The sequence below is a fragment of the Schistocerca gregaria genome, chromosome 2, assembly GCF_023897955.1.
Source record: "Schistocerca gregaria isolate iqSchGreg1 chromosome 2, iqSchGreg1.2, whole genome shotgun sequence".
Lineage (NCBI taxonomy): Eukaryota > Metazoa > Arthropoda > Insecta > Orthoptera > Acrididae > Schistocerca > Schistocerca gregaria.
Window position 1 is genome coordinate 986,163,448 of NC_064921.1, and position 17,987 is coordinate 986,181,434.

Here is a 17,987-nt window from a genome sequence, read left to right on the forward strand (position 1 = left end):
ATGCTTGAATGTAAGGTTTTTGTCCATTCTTAGTCCTAAGTATGTGATTACATTTTTCCATGGAAGTATCTGTTCATTGTAAGTGATGTTTATTATGGGTTTCTTGATTTTATGAGAAATAGGATTGTTTGACATTTGTCGGCATTTATTTTTATTTTCCAGATGTTGCACCAGTTTGTAACTTTGTTGAGATGTCGTTGTAGGCTGTAGGCTAGGTAATTAATGTTCCTGCCGCTGAGATAGAGTGCTGTATCATCAGCGTGCTCCGCCCGCTTCTTGAGGTTATCTGCTAACTGTCTGGTGTAGGTTTTACCTTTCGGCATTTCCTACAGCTTGAGAGGGTTGTGTTAAGTTTTGTTCATCTTTATTTTCAGTGTGGCTTGTGTGTGTGCGGACACGGGGTGTGTGCATGATGTGGTAGGGAGCTAATTTACTTTTAAGGGCACTGCTGCATTATCTCGCGAGCAGTGCGATCGGCCGTCGGTATCTGTCGTGTGGATCAGGTTCTTCCCCCAATTCTCTGATGAGGGGGTTAGTGGACATCGTCGCTTTCTCGTAGAAACGTCTCGCTATTTCCTGATGACGCTGGAGCACTTCGGGTTCTTCAGCTGCTTCGTGCAGGTATTTGTGCGGGAATTGCGGGTGAACGTGGAAGACCCGCCGAAGTATTTTATTCTGAAGGGATTGGAGTCTCTGGAGATGAGTCCTCGCTGCATTGCCCCAAACTTCGCACGCGTAGTCGATGAGGGGGCGAATGTACATGCGATAAATTAATAGGCCATTTTCGACGGAAAGATCGGAGCCCTCGTTGATTATAGGATACAGCGGTCCCATGTTCCGGATGTCTTCCACGTGCGGTTTCCATGTTAGTTTCTTATCGAGGATCACCCCGAGGTAGCGCACTGTGTCTTGCCACTCCAGTTCCGTATTGTACAGTCGTAGTCGTCGAGTTGGCATGGTTCTTCGCTTCGTGAAGACGATCGTTTGCGTCTTGGCCGGATTGAAACGGATGCGCCATTTCGTTGCCCATTCTTCCAACAAGTTGCAGGCACTCTGAAGACGTGGCCTCATCACGTCGCGCCATCGGCTTCGTGTGAATAGCATCGTATCATCCGCGTATATAGCTTTCTCGACCCTCGGTGGTGTGGGGAGATCAGACGTATATAGGGTGTAAAGCACCGGTCCAAGTACCGATCCTTGGGGCACTCCCGCGCAGATCGGCCGTGACGTGGAGAGTGCGTCGTCCACGCGAACTGTAAAAGTTCGATGGTGAAGGTATGAGGCAACCAGCTTGACGTAGGCTCGTGGGAGGCCGAACGAGTTAAGTTTCCATATGAGCCCCTGATGCCACACGCTGTCAAAGGCTTTCGTAATGTCCAGGAGAACTGCTCCACAAAAATCCTTCCTGTTGAAACCGGTTGTGATGTCGTTGACGACTCGGAGGATTTGTTGACTGGTAGTATGCCCTTTCCGAAATCCAAACTGTTCATTGGGTAAGATGTTGCGGAGAGAAATGATGTTTTGAAGTCTTTGTAGAAGAAGCCGCTCAAACAGTTTACTGACGTGTGGCAGCAGGCTTATCGGGCGATAACTCGTCGGGAGGCGTCGGTTTTTGCCGGGTTTCGGTACAGGTACCACAACAGAGTGCTTCCACGCCGCTGGGTAGGTCGCAGTGGTGAGTATCCAGTTAAAAACAGTGGCTAGCCGCACTATTGCAGTCCAAGGTAACTGTTTTAGGACCCGCCCAGTTATGTCGTCAGATCCTGGAGCCTTGTTCGATGGGAGTGCTCGGATCCCATGTTGCACTTCTGCGGGGGTAACAGGTGGAATGGGGTCGCCACCGTCGTCATCTGCATCTTCTTGCAGCAGCGCTTCCGCCTCTTGATCGATGTTATTGACACGCTGGGGGTCCACTCCCTCATTCAGCGGACGAACGTTGACTTCAAATGAGTCAGCCAGCAGGTTTGCCTTGTCTATGGGACGATAGGCAGTTCGATCTGGAGTCTCGAGCGGCGGGATGCGCGTCCGACGGTTGGTGAAAAAACGGATGGCCTGCCAGTTAGCGGGGTCGGGCGTGAACGATCGAAGTTTGGCGGCCCATTGTTGGTTCTTGTGAGCAATGATGGCAGCCTTAATATCGCGGCGTAGCTGATTAATCCGCTTCTTAAGGTCGACATTTCGAGTTAGGCGCCACTCCCTGCAGAGCCTGTTCCGTGTCCTGATGCTGTCTAAGACGTGCTGTGGCAGTCCAGGCGCCGAGAGTTGCGGAGGCTTGGGTGGTGGTGTAGCCAGCTCCAAGGCTTCGGTAATAGCGGTGGTGAGCGTCCCCACGGATTGTTCAGAGACCTCTTCATCTGCATTGATGACGTCAATGGAGAAGGTAACACACTCTCGAAAATGCTCCCAGTTTGTGTGTTTTAAGTTGAGACGGCCGGCATATTGGTCCGGAGCGACGTGCAAGTGAAACAGTACTGGCAGGTGGTCGGAATTAAGAGCATTTAGGGTTTCCGCATTCATAAATTGCGGGATGCCCTTGGTTATGGCCACGTCAATAACATCAGGTCTGCCGCGAGATGGGTAGCGGGACCTGGTCCAGTATTTATGCCTGTGTCCTTCCCCCTTTACCAGGCGTTCCCTCTGCGGTCCGCGCCCGCTCACTGCCATCTTCCGGAGCTTTGCCGTTCCCTTTTCCGTCCGCTGCAGTCCTGAGCAGTCCTGAGATCGCAGCGAGCGGGCGCGGACCGCAGAGGGAACACCTGGTGAGGGGGGGAAGGACACAGGCATAAATACTGGACCAGGTCCAATCGAGGAGTAGTCTCAGGGCGCACCTGATGAAGGTAATGAGTTACGCTACCGAGAAATCGTGCAAGTACGACGCTGATATCCGACAGAACACCCGACAACCCAAGATTTCATGGGCATTATTGCCTCAATATGAGACGACGACATCATTTGCACCATGCGCCGTCGCTGTCAGGTCTTTATTGCTGCTAGATGAAGTCACAGCCCATACTGAGCATATTAAGTAGTTGTCAAAACGCGTGAGCAAATCTGACAAGCCGCAAAAAAAACGACGAACGTGATTGTCTACGGCTATGCATATCGTAGTTGTTTACGTACTGTATTCTTTACATCGTTTCTACTTAAATACTATCACCTGTTTATACTGTTGTGTGGCGAAATAAACGAAACCTTGCAAATTTTCCGTTTGTTGCTTTAATTTTTGACACCAGTGTATTACGTCTTTATAGTAACTGTATTCACGACACATTTTGCAGGCAGTGTGCACATATAGCACTGAATGTAACTGCAAAATTATATCACTGTGCGACACATAGTTCAGCACATAAGAAGTCATAAACAATGAAATGTGTGAAAAACTGCCGCATCATGCATGACGTTTAAATTTATTACTTCGTTGCTGAGGGCTCTATCCGTACGCAATTTGCCTACAATATCCACGTATACCGCTGAATGTACCTCCAAAATTATATATCATTGTACGACACATAGTTCACGAGATATGACGTCATAACCATTAAGCACAAAGCCAGACGTTGCTTAGTATGGGCGCCGTTGTGCAGCTACACTACTGGCCATTAAAATTGCTACACCAAGAAGAAATGCAGATGATAAACGGGTATTCATTGGACAAATATATTATACCAGAACTAATATGTGATTACATTTTCACGCAATTTGGGTGCATAGATCCTGAAAAATCAGTACCCAGAACAACCACCTCTGGCCGTAATAACGGCCTTGATACGCTTGGGCATAGAGTCAGAGCTTGGATGGCGTGGACAGGTACAACTGCCCATGAAGCTTCAACACGACACCCCAGTTCACCAAGAGTAGTGACTGGCGTATTGTGACGAGCCAGTTGTTCGGCCACTATTGACTAGACGTTTTCAATTGGTGAGAGATCTGGAGAATGTGGGTCGTAACACATCTGAAATGTAACGTCCACTGTTCAAAGTGCCGTCAGTGCGAACAAGAGGTGACCGAGACGTGTAACCAATGGCACCCCATACCATCACGCCTGGTGATACGCCAGTATGGCGATGACGAATACACGCTTCCAATGTGTGTTCACCGCGATGTCGCCAAACACGGATGCGACCATCATGATGCTGTAAACAAACCTGGATTCATCCGAAAAAATGACGTTTTGCCATTCGTGCACCCAGGTCCGTCGTTGAGAACGCCATCGCAGCGTCAAGGCAGCCATGGTTTTCGAGCTAACAGTCCAAGCTGCTGCAAACGTCGTCGAACTGTTCGTTCAGATGGTTGTTGTCTTGCAAACGTCCCCATCTGTTGACTCAGGGATCGAGACGTGGCTGCACGATCCGTTACAGCCATGTGGATAAGATGCCTGTCATCTCAATTGCTAGTGATACGAGGCCGTTGGGATCCAGCACAGCGTTCCGTATTACCCTCCTGAACCCACCGATTCCATATTCTGCTAACAGTCACTGGGTCTCGACCAACGCGATACGATAAACAGCAATCGCGATAGGTTACAATCCGACCTTTATCAAAGTTGGACAAGTCATGGTAGGCATTTCTCCTCCTTACACGAGGCATCACAACAACGTTTCACCAGGCAACGCCGGTCAACTGCTGTTTGTGTATGAGAAATCGGTTGGAAACTTTCCTCATGTCAGCACGTTGTAGGAGTTGTAGGGAAGCACCCTACTCACGCCGTATAAAATTCACAGCAGTCTTTCCATTGTGTGCCAACCAGTCCACTGTGACTAGCTCTGACGTCATAAATGTTGGGCAATACTTTAAAAATCAAGTAAAGAACCTGAAACGAGGATAGCATGTCAGGAGTAATACTATATCATTATGTGTTGAATATCAGTTCAATAGCTTTAACCATTTTCGAGATTTGGACGTTTTTCTGTAAAAATCATTGGCGCAACAGCTAGAAACTTAAAAATTTGTATTTAGATTCCGTTTGCGTAATAATTTAGTAGAAACAGTGTTCTGGATCCCACAAATTAAAATTTTAGTTGAAATTCATGATTTTCTGGTTTTTGTCTTAAAAATTAAGGAAGCAAGATAGATTAAGTAGGTGAATAAATAAAGCTAGGATGTTTAAATTTAAGTAGAATGGAGATCCGCTATAATCATAAAGATGTGAGAAGTTTCAACTGAATAACTATAAAACTACAGCGATAGCGTATCTCCAAAGGGCAAGTTCAGAGCTCGTCTACTGCGTGTAGTGTAATTAAATTAATTCTCTCGCCCAAAATATTTGACTGAGCCACGTCAGAATTTTATTATGATTACTTACCTATGTGCTGATGGCACATTTAAATTGAGAGCTTCATCGGCCATAAGCAAAGGAAGCAATGATTTATTCAATAACTTAGAGTGGTGCATTACTAGTCCAGCGGCTAGTCGGGAGAGCCGAATTGATCAGGCGTTCCCTTAGCCGTCCGCACCGCGGCTTTATATATAAGAAAGCTGCGCGAGAACCCCAAGGTACGCGATCTCGGCCACCGACCACACTGGCGCGCCACACTGCGCTGGCCAGACCTCCTTCGCACGCAACAATAGTGCCGCGAAGTGAAGAATTTCCTCATGTGATGTTCAAGTGCAGAACAAGAATAAACCACACAAAGACTTCCCACTAAGAAGATACACCCCATTTCTGGAAGAAAGAGTGTCAAGTACGCTGTAAACTTCCCCACAGGTGATAACGCAAAAACTGCATCACTCACACACTTATGCACGACACGAGAAAATAGGGCCCCAGTTCTCTCCAGACGCTGATCAGCGCACCACCTGTGCCGTGAGTTGCGTCGCGTCGGTATCATTGCTACATTGCTATAAACAGCCTCGGATGCCGTAATAAGTTACTCGGGATACGCGTAATCATGAAATCGTTTTCGAGTGAAGTGCTAATTCTGGGATGACTTCAATGATCTATCTTCAGTTTCCGTATGTCGTATTTTCACGTGCTGCCGCGGGACAGACATTCTACCATTATTTAGCGTGGCGCTTGATGAACATTATCATCAAATTATGGCGAGCATTCACTTAAACATTTAATTTGAACAGTTATAGTTGCATCAGCGCATTAGACTCTGTACTGCTCTGGTAGTTGAATTGTGTGGATTCTTTTTGGTCTGTGACTTTCAGAATATAGTGAACCTTTTAGAGTGAATCTTTTTGATTATGAATCCCAGACAATCTCCTAATTCCTCAGAGCTATAAGCTGTAGCTCTAAGTGTATTTCTCAGATGAAGTGGGCACTAGGAATTCTAATTACAGGCTTCACGTTTTGCTAATCACTTTCTGGTTGCCAATATTGTAGTTAGAGAGCCAGTGTTGAGAACGGCAAACAACAGCATTAAATAAATCATAGGAACATTTTAATATCAACAAAATTCCACCCGCCGCCCCACATCACATTTCATTAACAATTATTTCCACCCGCCGCACCACATATGTTGCTAATCGGCCGTGAAATGGATCTTTTCTACAGTACAAAACATTTATTATTCAACAATAATTTTCACCCACCGCCCGACAGTGTCGCCACCGGCGCCAACCTTGTGTGAATGCTCTGAAAAGCTAATCATTTGCATATCACAGCATCTTCTTCCTGTCGGTTAAATTTTCCGTCTGTAGCACGTCATCTTCGTGGCGTAGCAATATTAATAGCCAGTAGTGTGTAAATAAATACGTGGGCAACCCGAGGTTTCTCTGCTAGTCATTGATGGGTTACACTGTTTAGCTCAAAACCCGATCAAACATGAACGCATACGGCAGAACAAGCACGCAACTGAATAAATGCTGCTGACTCGTCCGCTCCACCTAATGTGTCATCTCAAATTTACAGTCGGTACGAAAACTTTTACAGCAAGAATATTCATAGAGCTTATGCTTGGTTGCATTCACCATATTAAAAGGCCCGCATCTCGTGGTCGTGTGGTAGCGTTCTCGCTTCCCGCGCCCGGGTCCCGGGTTCGATTCCCGGCGGGGTCAGGGATTTTCTCTGCCTCGTGATGGCTGGGTGTTGTGTGTTGTCCTTAGGTTAGTTAGGTTTAAGTAGTTCTAAGTTCTAGGGGACTGATGACCATAGATGTTAAGTCCCATAGTGCTCAGAGCCATTTGAACCATATTAAAAGTAAACTTTCGATATTGCTTGATGCTGGGTGAAGATAAATCCGAATACGCTCAAATTGGATAGACTTTCCACGCAAGTATTTTCAGGAGAGAAAGTTTTCATCTTCATCCGTTTCTAATATTTAATGATGAGAGATAGGCAGACGGGCCCAGGTGCCCCTGGCAGCGACTTATTGCTCACCGGCCACTGACTGATGACTAGTCGACAACGAGTTGCTGCCTCGTCTGACTGTAAATACTTGCCTGTTGCAGCTGCTGCTTCTGTCCCTTCTTCGTTAACCTCGATAAATGCCTTGTGCAGAGCTTTGCTCACTTCTAGGGGCAAATCACTGATACCACCCAGGTCTGCCGTAGGTTCGAAGACGGACGTTATGCCAAGCTGCAAAAGAATGAAAATCAAAGCTGACGTACCAGGCTACAGACTTTGAGCGATAACACATATGAAAGGTAGTCCAATTTTCATCACGTCTCGTTTCGCTGGATCAGCGGTATATAGATTAACTAATTAATTAATAATAAACAAACAAAGTCATTGTAATAGCTTTCAAGGAAGGAAACAAACGAATAAAGAAAGAGCTTAAACAGGAAGCGTGTACAGCTAACACCATGCACTACAGGTTTTTCTGTTGTTTTTTTTTAAATATTTTATTTGTGTTAAGTTCCTATGGGACCAAACTGCTGAGGTCATCTAACTTAAACTAATTTTACGCTAACGACAAAACACACACACACACATGCCCGAGGGAGGTACCGCGCGAATTGTGGCAATGCGCCATTACAGTCGCTGAATAGTACATAGAGAAGAACATGTTCCGGCTCCGATGAAGACTGTATTCTGACATAATGTCTTATTTTAAATTTAATAGACATACAAATCTTATGTTAGTTTTAACAGAGTTTTTCACATCTACGTTGCTGTAGAAGTGTGCTACGGTCAGTGCATTGTTTCTTAACTACGCTCAGGGCGAGAACATGGTTAGCGCCATAACCCGATTCCCCAGAAACTTCGGTCAGCGTAAGGCGGGTCAAAAATAAGTGAACACGTGTTTCTGAGAAAACGACGTTCCAAGTTTTGGCGAGAGCACAATTCAACCGAAACGGTGGCACACTTTGGTCCCGAGTTCGAAACCCGATAATTATTTTTATGTTATACACTGGAGGTATTAATTAAAAAACGCATTCAGTCACAACTTTTAGTGTTTTATAAAGTACGCGATGCCTTTCGGACGCTTTGGGTCCATCATCAGGTGTAATTTGTCTTAATACATGCTTTATTTTTTCTCTTCAATGAAGTGAAATGCATATTTCTGTCACGAAAACGTTTGATGTTAGGCTATGAATTTCGCAAGTCAAACGCGGAAATATGTGCGTAATATTGGGAAAGATGAACAGTGTAAACTTGGATTATGTGGTAAGTTTACACTGTTCATTTCTTCCAAATTTCGCATATATTTCCGAGTTTGACTTGCGAAATCCATAACCTAACGTCAAACCATTTCGTGACAGGAATATGCACTTCACCTCATTCAAGAGAAAAACAATAAAGCATGTATTAAGTCAAATTATACCTGATGATGGACCCACAGGGTCCGAAAATCATCGTGTACTTTATAAAACACGAAAAGTTGTGACTGAAAGTGTTTTTTAATTCATACCTCCAATGTATAGAGTACAGTAACGTTGGAAGCTGCGAAATATGGATAAAATTCAATTTTTATTTTAGTTTTTCATTTATCTACCCATGTCCGTTGAATTTTACTACACGAATGTTTACCAGTGCATACTGAAATAACGTTGTCTTTATTCGTCTAGTAAGTGTATTCCTAGTGAATAAATTAAAAGAAAACGAAAAAAACACAAAACATATAAAAAAATTATCTGAAAATTTTTTCAGCTAAAGTAATAAATCTTGATTCATAAACAACTGCAAGCGGCAGTTTTTTGTAAAGCGATTCTTTGTGTGATTTGCACCGACATTATTGCCAACGCGTAAAATCTTCAGCAGTCCTAACGATGTTTCTTTCCCGAGTGATTTTCATACGAAGAAACGTTTCTGTAGCAAACCTGTCTTCACGTGATGCTCGTGGTGTTCAAAACTTGTGTTGGATGGTTGATGCGGGGGGAAAGGACCAAACAGCGAGGTCAGCGGTCCCATCAGATTAGGGAAGGTTGGGAAAGGAAGTCGGCCGTGCCATTTCAAAGGAGCCATTCGCCTGAAGCGATTTATGAAAATCACGGCTAGAAGCGGGTTCGAACCGCCGTCTTCCCGAATACGAGTTCTATGTGCTAACCATTGCGTCACCTCGCTCGGTGGAAACTTGATTCAAATTCTACGATCAGTATAATCCATGGAAATGCACCAAATGTTCCTAAAGAATAAAAATAAGAATAAAATATAAGAATCAATATAAGAATAATAAATGAAAAACACCACTTTGCTTTTGTTTTACAATTTCACTTTTATTGTGTTAACCGGTTTTCGGCTTACAAGGTCATCTTCAGACATTTACTGAGTATTGTTACCAAAGAGGTTACAATGTTTGCACACAACATTGGAAGAGAAGTAACAAACCTAGACTGCATCAGAAACATACAGTATGTAACATCTTTGACAGTCTGGTGGGGATGCAGTGAAAACTTTTTCTTTTGCTTTCACTTTTTCCTTGCATTGCCGCCACACTGTCAATGAAAACGTTTTCTTTTTCTTTCACTTTTACTTTTCCTTTTTCTTCTTACTTACGGACAGTAAGTAAGTCTTTTTCTTATACTTTTACTTTTTCCTTTACTTTTACTTTTTCACTGCATTGCCACCACACTGTCAAAGATGTTACTTATTGTAATAGGGAAGCGTCCTGGGACCTCTACTGTTCCTGATCTATATAAATGACCTGGGTGACAATCTGAGCAGTTCTCTTAGACTGTTCGCAGATGATGCTGTAATTTACCGTCTAGTAAGGTCATCCGAAGACCAGTATCAGCTGCAAAGCGATTTAGAAAAGATTGCTGTATGGTGTGGCAGGTGGCAGTTGACGCTAAATAACGAAAAGTGTGAGATCATCCACATGAGTTCCAAAAGAAATCCGTTGGAATTCGATTACTCGATAAATAGTACAATTCTCAAGGCTGTCAATTCAACTAAGTACCTGGGTGTTAAAATTACGAACAACTTCAGTTGGAAGGACCACATAGATAATATTGTCGGGAAGGCGAGCCAAAGGTTGCGTTTCATTGGCAGGACACTTAGAAGATGCAACAAGTTCACTAAAGAGACAGCTTACACTACACTCGTTCGTCCTCTGTTAGAATATTGCTGCGCGGTGTGGGATCCTTACCAGGTGGGATTGACGGAGGACATCGAGAGGGTGCAAAGAAGGGCAGCTCGTTTTGTATTATCGCGTTATAGGGGAGAGAGTGTGGCAGATATGATACACGAGTTGGGATGGAAGTCATTACAGCATAGACGTTTTTCGTCGCGGCGAGACCTTTTTACGAAATTTCAGTCACCAACTTTCTCTTCCGAATGTGAAAATATTTTGTTGAGCCCAACCTACATAGGTAGGAATGATCATCAAAATAAAATAAGAGAAATCAGAGCTCGAACAGAAAGGTTTAGGTGTTCGTTTTTCCCGCTCGCTGTTCGGGAGTGGAATAGTAGAGAGATAGTATGATTGTGGTTCGATGAACCCTCTGCCAAGCACTTAAATGTGAATTGCAGAGTAGTCATGTAGATGTAGATGTAGATGTATGTTTCTGCTTCAATCTAGGTGTGTTACTACTCTTCCAATGTTGTTTGCAAACATTGTAACTTCTTTGGTAACAATACTTAGTAAATGTCTGAAGACGGCCTTGTAAGCCGAAAACCGGGTAACACACTAAAAGTAATATTGTAGAACAAAAGCAAACTGGTGCTTTTCATTTATTATAATGTTGTTCTACCAAGAACCAACGCAAGATTCTATTAACATAATGAATACAAGAATTGATTTAACAATTAAATAAAAGAATTTGACAATTCAATGAGATTGTTACCCTCAAAAATATCACATACACAACCACACACACACAGACACATATTATATAATAAATTATGACATTTATTGTGAAACGCAGTTGTAATTTTACAATTAATACACCACCTTTGTATCCCTTAACTTGAAAAGAAACGCTCTGTAGCAGTCTTCTACGGACATGGGTAGATAAATGCAAAATAAAATAAAGTAAATAAAACAATATACGGATTTCGAACACTGGGTGCAAAAGTGAGAGGCCACAAATGCTACACACTGCGCCGCCACTTCGATTGACACTTTCGTGACTTTTAGTCAATTAAATTACGTTGAAAACTTTGAACATCTTTTTCTCGGGAACGGTTGGGTATCTACGGATAAGCTGAGACGCTTTTTCGCTTACTCTGACTCCTCTTCCACTGAGCGAAGTTCCTGAGAAATCAGGTTACGGCACTTGCAATCTTCTCGTCATCGCATTAAAGACGCACTGCCGTTCGCAGAAATGTCTCAGAGAAGGTAACAATGTCACTGTAGTGAATCATTTCGGAATTCAGTGTCCCCTAGCCATAGGCATATTGCTTGACACACATATAATTAAACAGAGGTATTGCCCAATGTAATGCATATACTGTCTGGAAAGCTCCTGGAATGATGTTTTTCCAGACAAACCGTCAGCGCTGTTTCTGATCGCTGCTAGGGACTATATCTTAGACACCTTCCGAACATCATTACTTTCTCCGGCAGCTTAGAGCCTGCTGTAATGGTAGATGTAAGTTTTTTTGTAAATGCTCTGAACTGCGTTCGTCGTTGAAGGAGGTCACAGTAGACAGGTTTTTGTTTCAACTATGGGTAACCCGTTTCGGTTACATTTGAAACAACGATGAGGCCGTCCAACTAGTATTGCCCGACGAATATGTACTATTCGAACAGGCCATTTGTAGAGAGAAAAAGTCGCCGACAGTTGATTCAAGGGGTAAATTTCTTTCCTTGAGGAGCAAGACACATCTGATATGTCATATGATAAGAGCTGCACACCACAGACCTATTGCTTTATTACGAACAACGTGCCCGCCTTATTTGTCAAAAACTTTATTGCTGACAATGATAAAGACCACAGTGCTGCATATTCATCTAAAGATAAGCGTGTGACACATAGAAACCGGTCTCATAGAAACACAAATGTGATTGCAACAGGTAGTACATAAAAGGTCTGTAAACTACAGGGTGTATCAAAAAGAATCATCCTATTTTTTTAAAAAAAATCATAACTATTATGTTATTTGAGATATGTGCGTGAACAACGCACCGTTGGAAAGATCAAATTCTCGAGTATTACGTGGTTCCCGCAAGGCAGCAGCAGCGTACGCCCACTTCAGTTCTAATAAAAATGGTGTCGGGACAACAGAAAGAATTTTGGTTGTACGTTTTGCGCAGTGCGTGTCAGTAATAACTGTTCAGCGTGACTTTCTTACTAGGTATGATGTGGATCTTCCTACAGCACAGAGAATTAGACGGTGGCATGAACAATTCCGAGAAACAGGTTGTTTGTGTAAAGGCAAATCGCCGGACCTTCCCCGAGGGTCTGACACAGACGTCGAACGCATCCGCCATCGTTTGAGAAGGAGTCCGCAGAAATCCGTTCGCCGTGCAGTCGGACAGCTCAACATGCCCCCGATGTCTCTCTGGCGTGTGTTGTGTCGACGTTTACACATGAAACTATACAAAATTCAACTACTGCAAGCTCTTCGTGAAGGTGACAAACAACAACGTGTGGAGTTCTGTGATTTCTTTCTTGGCAAGATGGAGGACGGCAGTTTCCTTCCACGCTTAGTGTTTAGTGACGAGGCAACATTCCATTTCTATGGAAAGGTGAACCGTCGTAATATGAGTATATGGAGTACGGAACTGCTACGTGAAGTTGTACAACATGAGAGGGACTCTCCAAAATTTAATGTATTTTGTGTAGTTTCACTGGAAACGGTGTATGGTCAATTTTTCTTTACCAATGTTACAGGAAGCACATATGTCAGTATGCTTGAGAACTTTCTTTACCCACAGTTGGAGACTGATTCGAACAACTTCATTTACCTACGGAATTGGACACCGCCACATTGGCATCTGGAAGTGCGGGAATTTTTAAATCTAATGATAATTGAACAAAGGATCGGTCGTACTGGACCAAATGATTCATCCTTACGTTACTGGCCTCCAAGGCTACCGGACCTGACTGTATGTGATTATTTCTTGTGGGGATTTATAAAAGACTCTGTTTATGTGCCTCCGTTACTAGCACCAATGAATGAACTGAGACATCACACAACTGCAGCTGTGGAAGCTGTAACTCAAGACATGCTCGCTGCAGCATGGGAACAATACTATTTGAATACTGCATTGACTTAAGCTATGCCTCTCAAGGGCGGCATACTGAACAGCTATGAAAAGGCGTGAAAAAAACTTTTTCAGTTTCGCTTTCATCAGAAAACAAAATTCTTCGTATATGTTTATTAGTTTCAGAAATATAAACGTGTCAAATCGGATAATTCTTTTTGATAGACCATGTACTATCCATGCAATTACATACAGCGTCTTGGAGAAACAAAAGTTTTGCTCTGACACTGAACTAAATTTCTGTACGCCAAAAAAAGAACGAACCGCTGATAAGCGCGTGTGGCATTTCCATCGAAAATGTACTAGTGTCCTTCTTTTGCAACTTTTCTGTTTGAGTTTTTATTAGGAGGTATTGAGGAATGTGGGGCATCCCGTGATTTCGTATTGCACTAGCGGTGGCCGATGGCGGCAGAAACAACTCATCACATAACGTGCCGTCGGTCGTTGTTACTGCCTCGCCTGATGGGCAATCGGTATCAGCCATATATGTGCTACCTGGCCGGCCAGAGTGACCGAGCGGTTCTAGGCGCTTCAGTCTGGAACCGGGCGACCGCTACGGTGGCAGGTTCGAACCCTGCCTTGGGCATAGATGTGTGTGATGTCCTTAGGTTAGTTAGGTTTAAGTAGTTCTAAGTTCCAGGGGACTGATGACCACAGACGTTAAGTCCCACAGTGCTCAGAGCCATTTGAGCCATTTTCTGTGCTACCTGTTGATGGTAGCCAAGTCTATATGAGACTGTGTCTACCTTCGAGATTCATGTCACCTAGCAGCTTCACACCCCCAACCATTTGTCGTATCTTTCTCTTGGAGGTAAGTTGCTGCCAAGCCAGTAAGCAAGCTTTCCAGAACGGTACAGTTGTTTAGCCTTAGTCGTCGTGAAGTTCTGCCGCCGCTAACTTCCTGTTTTTCTCGAGCCGCATGTTATCCCGTGCTCTGCTAAGAGCGTGCTAATAGGTCGCCCTTTCTCGCCAATGTGTACGATCCAGCACTTTCAGCGGACGTCATAGACTCCAGAAGTGTGACGTCAGTATTCTTCGTAGAGCGAAGCACAACTCTGATTTTGCTCCTACTTCAGCAGATCAGCATAATGCGCTCTCGGTACAGAACTTTGCCCAACACTTGTGCTCTCTATCCAAATCCTCCTTCCTTTTGACGTTATTTTGTGTTGTCATAATGGACTGTACTTACATCGAGCCATTTACTGTGAAAGACGATCGCAGTTTATGCAGTTCTGCTTCAGTGTCCTGCGTCATAGATCTGGTGTGTACACTTCGTTAACGCGTATAGGACGAAATTCCTGAGTAAGCTCAGGTAACAGTGGCAAATGGTGCACAAGTGCGTATCTGTGCTGGTAGGACTCGTGTACTATCTACGATTGGCTGTATGCTTTTACATATACCAACGATAATACATCAATCTTTTCAGTTTAAACTGTCGGATGTTAGTATATTACTGATAAGAACTGTAATGGAAGTTATGCAGCTGCTCTTCATCGTGGACCCAGAAGACAATGGGGTCATCTACGTAGCGGAGGCAGGGTTTGGGAATAAACTGTTTTGTACTGTAGCGACGATTTCCATAAAAAAGACTTCTGCTGCAAAGAGTGGCATTGGGAACCCTGTAGCTAAGCTACAAATATATTCGTTGACTTTTCATTTTCAGCTGAAGAAGGCGGCCGGCCATAGTGGCCGAGCAGTTCTAGGCGATACAGCTTGGAACCGCGCGATCGCTACGGTCGCAGGTTCGAATCCTGCCACGGGGGCATGGATGTGTGTGCTGTCCTTAGGTTAGTGAGGTTTAAGTAGTTCTAACTATGGGACTGATAACCTCAGATGTTAAGTCCCATAGTGCTCAGAGCCATTTGAACCATTTTTTGAAGAAGGCGATGCAATGACTCACAAACGACAGGTGCCACACATTTTTGTTAAACCCTGACAGTATCTTCCACTGGTATATTTGTGGATAACGACTACAGTTCGAAGCATAATAGAAGGTTCCTAGACACTGGCTGAAAAACTGAAAACATATAAACGCAACCATTTAAGCAGAAATGTTTTAGTTGCTGTTGCTGTCTTCAGTCCTGAGACTGGTTTGATGCAGCTCTCCATGCTACTCTATCCTGTGCGAGCTTCTTCATCTCCCAGTACTTACTGCAACCTACATCATTCTGAATCTGCTTAGTGTATTCATCTCTTGGGTAATCATCTCTTGGTCTCCCTCTACGATTTTTATCCTCAATGCTGCCCTCCATTGCTAAATTTATGATCCCTTGATGCCTCAGAACATGCCCTACCAACCGATCCATTCTTCTAGTTAAGTTGTGCCACAAACTTCTTTTCTTCCCAATTCTATTCAATACCTCCTCATTAGTTACGTGATCTACCCATCTAATCTTCAGCATTCTTCTGTAGCACCACATTTCGAAAGCTTCTATTCTCTTCTTGTCCAAACTATTTATCGTCCATGTTACACTTCCATACATGGCTACACTCCATACAAATACTTTCAGAAACAACTTCCTGACACTTAAATCTATACTCGATGTTAACAAATTCCTCTTCTTCGGAAACGATTTACTTGCCATTGCCAGTCTACATTTTATATCCTCTCTACTTCGTCCATCATCAGTTATTTTGCTCCCCAAATAGCAAAACACCTTTACTGCTTTAAGTGTCTCATTTCCTAATCTAATTCCCTCAGCATCATCCGACTTAATTCGACTACATTCCATTATCCTCGTTTCGCTTTTGTTGAAGTTCATTTTATATGCTCCTTTCAAGACTGTCCATTCCGTTCATCTGCTCTTCCAAGTCCTTTGCTGTCTCTGACATAATTACAATGTCACCGGCGAACCTCAACGTTTTTATTTCTTCTCCATGGACTTTATACCTACTCCGAATTTTTCTTTTGTTTCCTTTACTGTTTGCTCAATATACAGATTGAATAACATTGGGGGTAGGCTACAACCCTGTCTCACTCCCTTCCCAACCGCTGCTTCCCTTTCATGCCCCTAGACTCTTATAACTGCCATCTGGTTTCTGTACAAATTGTAAATAGCCTTTCGTTCCCTGTATTTTACCCCTGCCACCTTCAGTATTTGGAAGAGAGTATTCCAGTCAACATTGTCAAAAGCGTTCCCTAAGTCCACATACGCTAGAAATGTTGGTTTGCCTTTCCTTCATCTCTTTTCTAAGATAAGTCGTAGGGTCAGTATTGCCTCACGTGTTCCAACATTTTTGCAGAATCCAAACTTATCTTTGCCGGGGTCGGCTTCCACCAGTTTTTCAATTCGTCTGTACAGAAGTAGCGTTATTATTTTGCAGCTGTGACTTATTAAAGTGATAGTTCGGTAATTTTCACATCTGTCAACACTTTCTTTCTTTGGGATTGGAATTATTATATTCTTCTTGAAGTCAGGGTATTTCGCCTATCTCATACATCTTGCTCACCAGATGGTAGAGTTTTGTCAGGACTGGCTCTCCCATGGCCGTCAGTAGTTCCAATGGAATGTTGTCTACTCCCGGGGCCTTGTTTCGACTCAAGTCTTTCAGTGCTCTCTCAAACTCTTCACGCAGTATCGTATCTCCCATTTCATCTTCATCTACATCCTCTTCCATTTCCATAATATTGTCCTCAAGTACATCGCCCTTGTATACACCCTCTATATACTCCTTCCACCTTTCTGCTTTCCCTTCTTTGCTTAGGACTGGGTTTCCATCTGACCTCTTGATGTTCATACAAATGGTCTCTTTAATTTTCCTGTAGGCAATATCTATCTTACCCGTAGTGAGATAAGCCTCTATATCCTTACATTTGTCCTCTAGCCATCCCTGCTTAGCCATTTTGCACTTCCTGTCGATCTCATTTTTGAGACGTTTGTATTCCTTTTTGCCTGCTTCACTTACTGCATTTTTGTATTTTCTCCTTTCATCAATTAAATTCATTATCTCTTCTGTTACCCAAGGATTTCTACTAGCCCTCGTCTTTTTCCTATTTGATCCTCTGCTGTCTTTACTATTTCATCCCTCAGAGCTACCCATTCTTCTTCTACTGTATTTCATTCCCCCATTCCTGTCAATTGTTCCCTTATGCTCTCCCTGAAACTCTGTACAACCTCTGGTTCTTTCAGGTTATCCAGGTCCCATCTCCTTAGATTCCCACGTTTTTGCAGTTTCTTCAGTTTTAATCTACAGTTCATAACCAATAGATTGTGGTCAGAGTCCACATCTGCCCCTGGAAATGTATTACAATTTAAAACCTGGTTCCTAAATCTCTGTCTTACCGTTATATACTCTATCTGATACCTTTTAGTAACTCCAGAATTTTTCCATGTCTACAACCTTCTTTTATGATTCTTGAACCAAGTGTTAGCTATGCTCTGTGTAAAATTCTACCAGACGGCTTCCTCTTTCATTTCTTAGCCCCAATCCATATTCACCCACTATGTT

At 43.4% G+C, this 17,987-nt stretch overlaps 1 protein-coding gene across 2 annotated transcripts in view; it reads right to left on the reverse strand.

Annotated features, from left to right (window-relative positions):
• Positions 1-17,987, reverse strand: part of LOC126335470 (leukocyte elastase inhibitor-like) — a 214,482-nt gene that overhangs the window by 46,663 nt on the left and 149,832 nt on the right. For both annotated transcript variants that reach the window (XM_049998784.1, XM_049998786.1), the window contains exon 7: positions 7,387-7,522. In XM_049998784.1, coding sequence (XP_049854741.1) covers positions 7,387-7,522 — 136 coding nt within the window. The remainder of the gene's footprint in view (positions 1-7,386; positions 7,523-17,987) is intronic.